The sequence below is a fragment of the Mastomys coucha genome, unplaced genomic scaffold, assembly GCF_008632895.1.
Source record: "Mastomys coucha isolate ucsf_1 unplaced genomic scaffold, UCSF_Mcou_1 pScaffold5, whole genome shotgun sequence".
Taxonomy (NCBI): Eukaryota; Metazoa; Chordata; class Mammalia; order Rodentia; family Muridae; genus Mastomys; species Mastomys coucha.
This window is the reverse complement of record NW_022196911.1, coordinates 3,211,281-3,223,647: the sequence shown is the minus strand read 5'-3', so window position 1 is coordinate 3,223,647 and position 12,367 is coordinate 3,211,281. Positions and strand designations below refer to the sequence as shown.

The 12,367-nt window shown below is 36.0% G+C and overlaps 1 protein-coding gene across 1 annotated transcript; it reads left to right on the top strand.

Annotated features, from left to right (window-relative positions):
- The first annotated feature begins 660 nt into the window (after positions 1–660).
- Positions 661–1,817, top strand: LOC116079131. The gene is made up of 4 exons (XM_031354867.1): positions 661–722; positions 834–857; positions 1,154–1,294; positions 1,561–1,817. The coding sequence occupies exons 1-4, from the start codon at positions 671–673 to the stop codon at positions 1,755–1,757; spliced, it is 414 nt and encodes a 137-aa protein (XP_031210727.1). The 5' UTR covers positions 661–670; the 3' UTR covers positions 1,758–1,817.
- The last annotated feature ends 10,550 nt before the right edge of the window (positions 1,818–12,367 follow it).

Here is a 12,367-nt window from a genome sequence, read left to right as displayed (position 1 = left end):
ACAAGTGCTTTGAAGCCTCAGATTTATCATAGTTGAAAGCATATCATGTAGATGTAATGCTTAGACACCCAGTTAATAAATCAATACAAACAAATGAAGACACAAGGGATTCTCTTCCAGTATGTGGTGGTTTGAATATGCTTGGTCCAGGTAGTGGCAGGATTAGAAGGTGTGGCCTTGTTGAAAGAAATATGTCACTGAAGGCTGGCTTTTGATACCCCCCTCCTTTGCCTTTGGAACAAGATTTAGAGAGGTCTTGGATCCTCCAGTACTATGTCTTCCTGGATAGTGCTTCCTGTTATGATGATAATGGACTAAACCTGTGAATCTGTAAGCCAGCCCCAATTAAATGTTGTCCCTTTTAAGAGTTGCCTTGGTCATAGTGTCTCTGCATAGCAATGGAAATACTAACTGAAACAGTATGAACTGTTGTCTTATAACTGATCCAATAAAATGTTACAAGGTGTCTGTCTAGGCTTAATTCCAAGTGGCTAGAGAAATATAAACACAGACAGGATGTACCCTATTCATAGAACATTATCGAGGAGATTCAGTTGGTTTGACCTTAAATTTATGATTCTCTGACTCTAGTTGAATGCCTGAGGGCAGATGATGGAAATAAATATAGCTGGATCCTCTTGGTGGGAAATTGTCAGAAGGAGGCTTAGTTATGTTCCAGAAGCTTCTGCTGAGTGTTTCCATAATTCTCCTCATGGTCGTAGGTAAGGCTTGGAATAAGAAGAGAATGTTAGGGTATGGGAGGAAGAGATTAGTATACTTTGCTATTAGGCTACTATGAAATGACTTAAGGTGAATTTTCCTTCTCTTCACAGGAGAAAGAGTGCTGACATTTAACTGTACAGTATATTTGGTTTGCATTTATTGGAAAAAATCATATTACCATAAAAGGAGGAATTCTTGAACAATTTACATACTGTCCCTGTCCATACCTCACTCACTACTTCAGGGTCTTTCTTCTATAGCCTTGATTTGTGAATGAATGGGGAATTCTTGAATGGAATCAGTGCATTAATAATATCTGGAAGGGTGGGCTAAATGTGCCAAATTTATTCTCATTGGGTTTGCACAACTTTGACTTTCTAAAGTATTCATTTTCCATAGATCTAACCTTAAAAATCTCCCTTTCCTTTAGTGATTAGACATTGTAATCTATGTAAGCACTATGATGGGTTTACATGCCGCAGTGGCATGAAAAGTTGTTGGAAGTTTGACCTATGGACACAAAACAGGACTTGTACTACAGAAAACTTCTATTATTATGACCGTTTCTCAGGTAAGCAAGTCTTTGAGAGACATGTGCAAAAATGCCTCCAGTAGTACCCACAAATTTTGGATTAATTTGCATAGGGGAGGTTAGATACATGGGTTCTGAAGACACAGACCAAGACAAGGCTCTGGTGGAAGACAGGCATTTTGGGTGACTATAGCTAGAAATATATAGATAGGATACAGCCACTGCCCTGGGCTTATACTAATTTTAGAAATATTATGAGGTTCTAGATGAAGGCATGTTGATGAAATTTGTTTTTTTCTTTTTAGGCTTATATCTTTTTCGTTATGCAAAACTTAATTGTAAACCCTGTGCAAATGGAATGTACCAAGTATTCCATGACCTCCTGAGAGAAACATTTTGCTGTATTGACAAGAGCTTCTGTAATGATGGCACTGCTAACTCAGATATCTCATCACTACTTATAGAAGATATGAATCAAAAGAAAGAGTTGAATGAAGACTAAAATAATGAGGATTTAAGTAACACATGCCACTGTTTTCTTGACAATTTTAAAACCCATGCCCCATACTCCTTTCTATGTCACTAAATATTCCCATGCAAACCCAGTCTGTTTTATTTCCCCATTTCAATTAATAAGAAAGAGAAAATCCACAGTTCACTAAAACCTCAATTCTGTCTTCTGGTGAATGATCTAGTTCTGGTTCTCTGATACCTCCTAGTTCACTTCATTTACTGTTATGTTCTGATGATCAACTGTGCTAAAAATTCCATTGCAAAGAGGGACATTTTCTGATAGAACTTCATGTGAAGGATCAAAGAAATCAGAATACATAGAAACAGGGACAAGGGCTCATATTTCCAGAGGAATGACTGGCAGAGGGTAAAAGAGGTAGAGGAAGTGTATGTGTTACTGGAGAGACAGTGAGAAGTAAAAAGGCTTTCTAAAGCTGAAGTGCAAGGAATAGACAACATATTTCATGAAGTTCTAATGTCTACCACCATTTTGGGGAGGCCATCTGGCCATAGCTACTCCTACTCAGTTCTTGGCTCTGGCATTTATGTTCATTTTACTATGTTCTCATAGTCAAAGACAAGTATGTCAAGATAAAAAATTAGCTGAATACTAGTCACATATACTTATCTGAAGAGGCATGTTTGGAACACAAGTCTTCAGGATATTTGAGTATAATATATGGCATTTAGGGAATCAACAAAGAGATGTAGGCTTCAGCTGTAAACATGGATTTATAGCAGAAAATATAGTGAACAGATAGAATTTATAAAACTCCAGTAATTTGGAAACATAATTGTCTATTTACATTATATTTATTAGCCACTCATTTTACATTTCCTTTGTTAGCATGTTAACTCTCCCACAGTTTAGAGTCTCAATATATGACAATATTTTAACCATGTAATCACATACACAAATGCAATATTATGTCAGATACAGTGGTAGGATCCCACTTTAGTTTAATCATTGTGGTTTCTCATTAGTATCTACCAAGTTATATTTATGGAAGTAGAATAAAATACTTAGATCTCAAACTTATTTTAAAAACATTTGAAGTAGAATTAAGACAGTATTTGCCCAACTATTATAATAATAAGATAGAAATAATTTAATTTCATGTCATGTAGGAAATATGAAAGATTCCTTCATTTGGATTTGAATAATTATTTCATATAGATAGAATGGAAATACCAACAGTAAGTTCCCACAATGAAATGATTACTAGAAAATTACTGTGTATACTCATTGTGTGTATAGTGGTCCTAGGAAAATAAAAATTATGCTGAAACAGAAAATAAATGAAGTGCTTAAATTAGAGAAGAAATACAAAGTTGATAGTGATGAAGGTAAGTGACAGCAGAAAAAGAAAGAGAAGTTTGAGTGAGACAGAGCAGGAATGAGTAGCCAAGCTTGAACTGAAGATCATTTGTCCATTAGACAACAGCCTTAGACAGAATAAAGATAAATCCATAAATGCCCATAATGCAACTTATTGGGTTTACTGACTGAAGCATAGTTCTAAATGCTACTAAGACCAGTGGATTCCAATGATTTGGTTCATAAAGAAGAGCATTTACAATGGCCCGATAAAAATGATTTCATCTAAATTTGTGTGAGAGAGAAAGAGAGATAGATAGATAGATAGAGAGAGAGAGAGAGAAAGAGAGAGAGAGAGAGAATTATTTCAGGCATATTATCAACATTGATGCCATTAGCTATATCATAAATCACTACAGAACACCAATGTCTTCATTTATTTATAAGATGGTAGGAAATATTATTGAGAAACCATATAATATTATTCAATGTCATTTTAAGATCACAGCAATCATGTCAGGCTGAATCACTTAGCTATGTAGTCCTGTGGTAATAATAACATTAAGGAAAATATGGTTTCATTTGGATAAATTGACATAAAATTATACAAATTCAATAAAATAGGATTATTTATTGATTAACTCTTTTAAATCCCAATTTCATACCTTAAAACAATACAGAATATTTCCATTTCTCTCATCCCATCACTAGAACTTGATGCTGAGACCTTACTACTAAAGACATCACACACTTTGACCATAGAACCCAGACAAATCAAGTTTGTGCTTACTTGGGAGCTTCCTCCCTGTGACTAGCATTCTTAGGGCTGGAAACTACTTTATATAGGATGCTGCAAGGGAAAATCACCATGACTTTACTCAGCTGTGAGCCACAAGAGCTATAATAATAACTGGTGTATCAATATATGTCCACTAGTGCAATAGTTTTTAATGCTATGGGGTAGCCAATCACTTTCTGAGTGCATTTGAAACCAATCCCACAAGATAGAGCACATATCTGGTTATGTTACCTCTGCCAAGAATCCATTGTCATGTAGGTCAAGCCCTATAGATTAATCTACTCCTATTTGTTATTAGTGGATATTGTATTTAACAACTCTCTAAAGATCTGGAGAGATGGCTCAGTGGTTAAGAGCACTGACTGCTTTTCCAAAGATCCTGAATTCAAATCCCAGCAACCACAGATGGCTCACAACCATCTGTAATGAGATCCGATGCCCTTTTCTGGAGTGTGTGAAGACAGCTACAGTGTAGTTATATATAATAAATAAATAAATAAATAAATAAATAAATAAATGCATCTTTGAAAAATTAAGAATCTCTTAAAAAAAGAGATTTCTTACATTTATTTCTCATTTATGTGTGATTGCCTGACTGAGTTTATATGCACAGTGTGCACCAAAAGGAGTATCACATCATGTGGAACTACAGTTACAGGTGGTTATAAGCTACCATGTGGGTATTGGGAGAAAATTCATTATGACTGTGGTGCATTCACAAAACCTACATAAGATCAAGCCATTTAGACTTCCAATATGGATGGGGAAGTGACTTATATTGCCTTGGGTGACCCTAGCTGAGGAAATATTGACAATTGATGACTGCTGAGAAAGAGTACTTCAGTTTTCTACAGGAATGTGGGTATGGGTAGGTTTTTCGTTTTGGTGGGTGTTTCTACCCCTATGCACATACCAACATCACTAACTGGACTCAGTAGTTTAAAAGTAAAAAGAGTAAATGGAGTTAGGAGGGAGATATGTGGGTGGGTGGGAATATTATATAGAAGTTGGAGTGGAAGACTCGAGAGTGGGTTTGACCAAAACACACTCTATACATGTCACAAATTCTAAAGAATAAAAGTATGTTTTAAAGAAAAAGGGGGGATTAAAATTAAGTTTATGGGGCTGGTGAGATGGCTCAGTGGGGAAGAGCACCGACTGCTCTTCAGAAGGTCATGAGTTCAAATCCCAGCAACCACATGGTGGCTCACAACCACCCGTAATGAGATCTGACGCCCTCTTCTGGTGCGTCTGAAGACAGCTACAGTGTACTCACATATAATAAATAAATAAATGTTTAAAAAAAAATTAAGTTTATGATGTTCCCCAAGTGTTTCTTGTACAGAACATAGCATTTTAGATGTTCTCCAAAAGTTTGTGTGTTCAATTTTCTTTCATCTTTTGTGTTATGGAATGTTAGCAAATTTTTCAGTACTTTTGAGCCTGATATGCAGTGAACTGAGCTCACTTCTTGCTTTAGTGTTTACATTAGTCTTATATAAGATGTGGTAATCTTTGTGCAGTGTTTTACATTATCTCTCTTTGAATAGTCTCTCCATTCTTTTTTTCATGTGGATATTTGTTTGAGGCTTATTTTCTGAATTATAGGAGTAACTTATACTTAAAATAATTGAGCCCATTCGAATATCCTGTTTTTAGAAAAACAGCTTCTTTTTGTTCTCTATTATTGGAATATGGCATGTGATAAATGTGAGTTAAAGCTGAAGATTTTTGTGTTTTGGCCTATGTGAAGTGCTGAGCATGGACTGCACAAAGTTCAAAGAATCAGTAAAACTGAGAGCTGGTTCTTTGAGGGAATCAACAGGATATATAAATTCTTATCCAAATGCCACACCCACTGCAATGAAGTCTTGTGAGGAGCGCAAAAGCTTGGCCACAGACCAAAGGCAAAAATGCTTCAAGGGAAGCCAGCCTCTTGGAATTCATTCATGGCATTTCTTAACTCAGAGGTAGCACAGATATGTCCTTCCGAACTCGCATGCTAGGTGCCCACCAAAATATTTACTATCTCTAAACAAAATCGGACATTGCTCTCTGACCTTTACCAATGTTCCAACATCTTAGCCAAACCCCGGCTTGGAAATCCATAAAAAATGTTACCTATCCAGACTAATTGCCTCTGTCATTGTTAGAAAGATAATAAAGGGGATAGTGTAACCCTCCTGGCTTGAGGCCTGCCTCTCATAACCATACCTCTCTGCCCACCTTCTGCTATTTGCCACGCCTCGAACCTGGTTCCAGTTACATCGGAAGACCCACCTCTACAGAGACCAAAAGAAGCTGCTGATTGGGCCGGCATGCTGATGAACTTGTGGGAGGGGTTTTGCCTCACCTATTCTACCTGTTGGCTTGTAACAAAGAAGCATTAAAATTCAAGATGGCTGAGCAATCACAACTCCTGTCTAATTTTTATAAACCCTTCCATGTGAACAGGTATAATTTTGGCCACCCTATTTTCTCCCAACTCCTTATTCCAGAAAACTCTCTCCTACCATTGCTTTTCCTTCTAACTCCATTTCCAAACCCCGTTACCCCAGGTAACCCTCTCTTTAACGTTGACTATGGCCGTCAACAGGATAGGCCATTGAAGCTTACAGAATGGGAGACTTATCAAATAGAATCTTCATTTTCAGTCACTTATAGCTGCTGAGCCACTCCTAGGAAGTAGCAAGAATAAGACTTCCAGAGACATGTCCCTACTAGCCCAGAAGATTAGCATAGTGGCCATTTTACTAACTATGGTCAGGACCTTAAGCTGAGGGTGTGTGTGTGTGTTTGTGTGTGTGTGTGTGTATGTGTGTCTGAGAGACAGAATGCTGCACCAGCAGTAGAGCATTTGAAACAGAGCATTCAAGCTTCAAGCCTCATGCAGTCCACAGCCCCCCTGGCCCAAAACACTCAGTTACTGGGGTGCAGTGCATGTCTAGAAGAGGTGGCTGCTTTAGACCCAGTGTATTTTAGATGGCCTCAGAGGCACTCTTACCACTGAGCTGCCAGTTTTTTTCATTTCTCTTTTATAATGACTGTAAAAGTCTGATGCCACTTTTAAGAAATACACTCAGATTCAGCATTTCCTTGTGTCAAATCTGTTTGTCATCTGCTAAAATTTTGCCCACCTGACCAGAACTCTACTCATCCCACAGAACAAGAGATTCCCAAAGCAAACCTAGTCCATGGCATCCAAATTAAATAAAGGACACAGAGACAGTATTCAGATTAACAAAATCAGAAAAGAAATGGTAGACATAAACAACAGAAATTGAGGAAATTCAAAAATTCATCTGATCTTATTTCAAAAGACTATGTTCAACAAAACTGAAAAATCTAGATGAAACTGATGATTTTCTAGAAAGGTACCATGTACCAAAGTTAAATCAGGAACAGTACTATATATAGTACCAGAGATGTTTTTATTGCAGAATTCCATCAAAACTTCAAAGAAGACCTAATACCAATAATCCTCAAAATGTTCTACAAAATAGAAACAGAAGAAACACAACCTAATTTATTCTATGAAGCCACAGTTACTCTGATACTTAAAACATCCAAAGACCCAATATGAAGGAAAATTTCAGACCAATTTCCCTTATAAATATCAATGCAAATGTACTCAATAAAATTTTTGCAAACTGTATCCAAGAGCACATCAAAATTTCATTTACCATGATCAAGTAGGCTTCAACCCAGGGAGGTAGGGATGGTTTAATATGCAGAAATCCATCAATGTAATATAACCACTTAAAAAACTACCATAATCCATTTACTATGTGAACAAAATCAAAGAAAAAAAATCACACGATTATCTCATTAAATGCTGAAAAAGCTATTGACAAAATAGAACACCTCTCCATGGTAAATGTCATAGAGAGATAAGAAATTCAAGGCACATACCTAATTATAATAAAAACATTATACAGCAAACCAACAGTCAACATCAAATTAAATTCAGAGAAACTTGAATCAGTTCCACTTAGAGCAGGGACCAGGCAAAGATACCTACTCTCTCCCTATTCATTCTATATAGTATTTGAAGTTTTGGCATGAGGAAGTAGACAAAAAAAGGCAGTCAAATAGATACAACTTTGAAAGTAAGAAGTCAAAGTATTACTATTTCTGGATGATATGATAATATACATTAGTAATCCCAAAAATTCTACCAGAGACCTCCTACAGCTGATAAACAACTTCAGCAAAGTGGCCAGATATAAAATTAGATCACACAAATCAGCAGCCTTCCTCTACTCAAAGGATAAACAGGCTGAGAACAAAATTAGGGAAATAACACCACTCACAATAGTCACAAATAATATAAAATAACTCTAACTAAGCAAGTGAAAAAACTATATGACAATAACTTCAAGTCCTTGAAGAAAAAATAGAAGATCTCAGAAGAGATCTGATGGATTTTGATGGATTTCTGTTTTATTATTTCATATAAAATACATCATATAGCATAAAAAAAGAGGAAATGATCCATCATTGAAAATGGAGATCTCAAACAGGATGAGCCAGGTTAAAAATGAAGTTGCATTTGAGTTCCCTTAATGCGGGGTCTGAATGCTTTAATAGAGACTCATTATTAGGATTCTTCACAATCTGGATACAACTGTTTTATCCTTGATGATATTTTCTTTTACTTGACTAATAATGTGATATTCCCCCGGCTTTATCCTGCAATTTCAGCAAAAGGAGAGAGTAAGCCCTGGCTCAGAATATCTTTTCCACAGGATAACAAGTCACCTAGCAATTCCTTAATCTTCAGATTCTCCTACTTCATGTTTCAATATTTATACAGGATTTTCTTTTACAAATATTTTCTAAAGCATTTTATTTTGGCCAGAAACCTGTTAATGTGGGATTGATCAATAAAAAATTCACAAAACTATATACATTAATTTTACATGTATCAAAACCTTAATTGAGAAGACTTAAATAAAAGCGACTTGGAAATATTCTTATAATGATTGTTATTTTCATTTTAGTATATATTAGACAAATTATAAGTACTTTGCATGTGTGAATATCTATATAATATTACATATTATTCACAATTTTTATAAAGTAGCTATTTTAAGAACAATCTGACACATAGGAAATCTGAGACAGGCTGGTGAAATAAGATGACAAGTATTACAAAATTAAGTTTTCCAGTTATAGCTGTTGTCATTACTGTGACCAAATGAATACCTGACTGAAACAATATTAAAGAGACTTAAGGGATATTAAATGAAAGCAAGCACATAACATTGGGAGGGAAAGGTGATAGGAATAGAGGGGAGGAAATAGAGGTAAGGAAATGGGGTGTAGATTTTATCTAAATACTTGTGCACATATAAACATTAAATAAAATATTGTAATTATATATGTCTAAATTTCTCACTCAGAAGTTGAATTTGCTATAAATTAGACACAAAGAGAAAATAATTATTAAACAAAATTATACCTGCACTGGTACCATGAAAAGGATGGTGCAAATTCTTTGGCCATTCCCATAGCCCCTCAAGGAGGCTCCACTCCCAGGTTCTATAGCACAACCAGGATCTTAGAGTCAGGGGTAAAGAGAACCTAACATGTGTTCTAACAACACTGGAAATATTGGGAACAGCAGGATCCAGGAGACAAAGGAACACTGCCTGACCAGTGGGTGGGTTCCTTTGGTATGCACTGGTCTACTTTGGAAGTGAGCTCAGCAGTCAGTCCTGCAGTCTGGAGGTAGCTTCACTCCTAAGTACTTTAGCATAATGAGGATCTTAGGATCCCAGTATCCCAGGTGCTCATTCACCCTGGGATTTCAGAGTCTCAGAGTCAGGTTGACACCCAGAAACTCTGACATACCCGGAATTTCAGGATCACAAGATCCTGGAATCACAGAGACACCTAAATTCTGAGGAGTTCTGACTTAACCAAGGATTACAGGAAGGACAGGCTCCTATCGGATATAGTGAGAGCAAGGAGCACTAGAGATAATTAGATATTGGCAGGCAAGCATAAGAACAGAAGTAATAAAAACCAAGGTTATTTGACATCATCTGAACCCAGTTCTCCCATCATAGGAAGTCCTAGATATACCATCACACCAGAAAAGCAAGATTCAGATTTAAAGTCATTTCTCATGACAATGATGGAGGACTTTAAGAAGGACACAAATAACTCCCTTAAAGAAATACAGGACAATACAGGTAAACAGCTAGAAGCCCTTAAAGAGAAAACACAAAACTCCCTTAAAGTATTACAAGAAAAGACAATCAAACAGGAGAAGGAAATGAACAAAACCATCCAGAATCTAAAAAATGGAAATAGAAACAATAAAGAAATCACACAGGGAGACAACCCTGGAGTTAGAAAACCTAGGAAAAATTTTAGGAGTCATAGATGCAAGCATCACCAACAGAATACAAGAGATGGAAGAGAGAATCTCAAGGGCAGAAGATACCTTAGAAAATATTGATACAACAATCAAAGAAAATATAAAATTCCAAAAACTCCTAACCCAAGACATTCAGGAAATCCAGGACACAATGAGAAGGATAACAGGTATAAAAGAGAGTGAAGATTCAGAACCAACAGGGCCAGTAAATATCTTCAACAAAATTATAAAAGAAAACTTCCCTAACCTAAAGATATGATGCCCATGAACATCCAAGAAGCCTACAGAACTACAAATAGACTGGACCAGAAAAGAAATTCTTCCTGTCACCTAATAAGCAAAACACTAAATACATTTTAAAAAAATAATATTAAAAGCTGTAAAGGAAAAAGATCAAGTAACATATAAATACCGACCCATCAGAATTACACCAGACTTCTCACCAGAGACTATGAAAGCCAAAAAATCCTGGGAAGATGCTGTACAGAGCCTAAGAGAACATAAATGCCAGCCCAGACTATTATATCCAGCAGAACTCTCAACTACCATGGGGGGGGGGAACAAAATATTCCATGACAAAACCAAACTTACACAATATCTTTCTACAAACCCAGCCCTACAAAGGATAATAGATGGAAAACACCAACACAAAGAGGGAAACTACACCCTAGGAAAAGCAAAAAAGTCATCTTTCAACAAATCCAAAAGAAGATAGGCACAAAAACATGCCACCTCTAACAACAAAAACACCCAGAAGCAACAATAACTTTTTGTTAACATCTCTTAACATCACTAAAATCAATTCCCCAATAAAACAGGACACCACTTTTTGCTTTATACAGGAAATGCATCTCAGTGACAAAGATAGACACTATCTCAGCGTAAAAAGTTGAAATACAATTTTCCAAGAAAATGGTCCCAAGAAACAAGCTGGAGTAGCCATTCTAATATCAAATAAAATCAACTTTAATCCAAAACTTATCAAAAAGTATAAAGAAGGACTCTTCATACTGGTCAAAAGAAAAATATACCTCAATTGAGATTAACTCTCAGTTCTGAACATCTATACTCCAAATGTAAGGGCATCCACATTCATAAAAGAAAACTTTGCTAAAGCTCAGAGAATATATCACACCCCACACAATAATAGTGGGAGACTTTAAGACCCCACTCTCAGCAATGGACAGATCATGGAAACAGAAACTAAATAGAGACACCATGAAAATCACAGAATTTATGAACCAAATCGATCTAACAGATATTTGTAGGATATTTCATCCTAAAGCAAAAGAATATACTTTCTTCTGAGTACCTCATAGTATTTTCTCCAAAATTGACCATATAATTGGCCACAAAATAAGCCTTATCAGATAGAAGAAGACTGAAATAATCCCATACACCCTAACAGATAACCATGGACTAAGGATTGTCTTAAATTCCAACAAAATCAATGGGAGACACACATATACATGGAAACTGAGCAATGCTCTGATCAATGATAACTTTGTCAAGGAAGAAATAAAAAAAGAAATTAAGAACTTTTTAGAATTTGATGAAAGTGAAGACACATTATAGCAAATCTTATGGGACACAATGAAAGCCATAGTAAGAAGAAAACTCATAGCCCTAAGTGCCTCCAAAAAGAAACTGGAGAGTGCTTACACTAGCAGCTTGACATCACACCTGAAAGCTCTAGAACAAAAAGAAGCAAATACACCCAAGAGGATTAGATGGCAGGAAATAATCAAACTCGAGGCTGAAATCAATGAAATAGAAAGAAAAAGAACTATAGAAAGAATCAACAAAACCAAGAGCTGGTCCTTTGATAAAATCAACAAGATAGATAAACCCTTAGCCAGACTAACCAGAGGGCACAGAGACAGTATCCAAGTTAATGAAATCAGAAACTAAAAGTGTGACATAACAACTGAAACTGTAGAAATTGAAAGAATCATCAGATCTTACTACAAAGGTTTGTACTCAACTAAATTGGAAAATCTGGCTGAAATGAACAATTTTCTAGACACATAGAAGGTGTCAAATTTAAAGCTGGATCAGATAAACTACCTAAACAGTTCCAAAATCCCTAAAGAA

Coding starts and splice junctions, on each gene's coding strand:
- LOC116079131 (XM_031354867.1), top strand. CDS start 671: ATGTTCCAGAAGCTTCTGCTGAGTGTTTCCATAATTCTCCTCATGGTC. Junction 723..833: donor AATTCTCCTCATGGTCGTAG/GTAAGGCTTGGA, acceptor TTCTCTTCACAG/GAGAAAGAGTGCTGACATTT. Junction 858..1,153: donor AAGAGTGCTGACATTTAACT/GTACAGTATATT, acceptor CCTTTCCTTTAG/TGATTAGACATTGTAATCTA.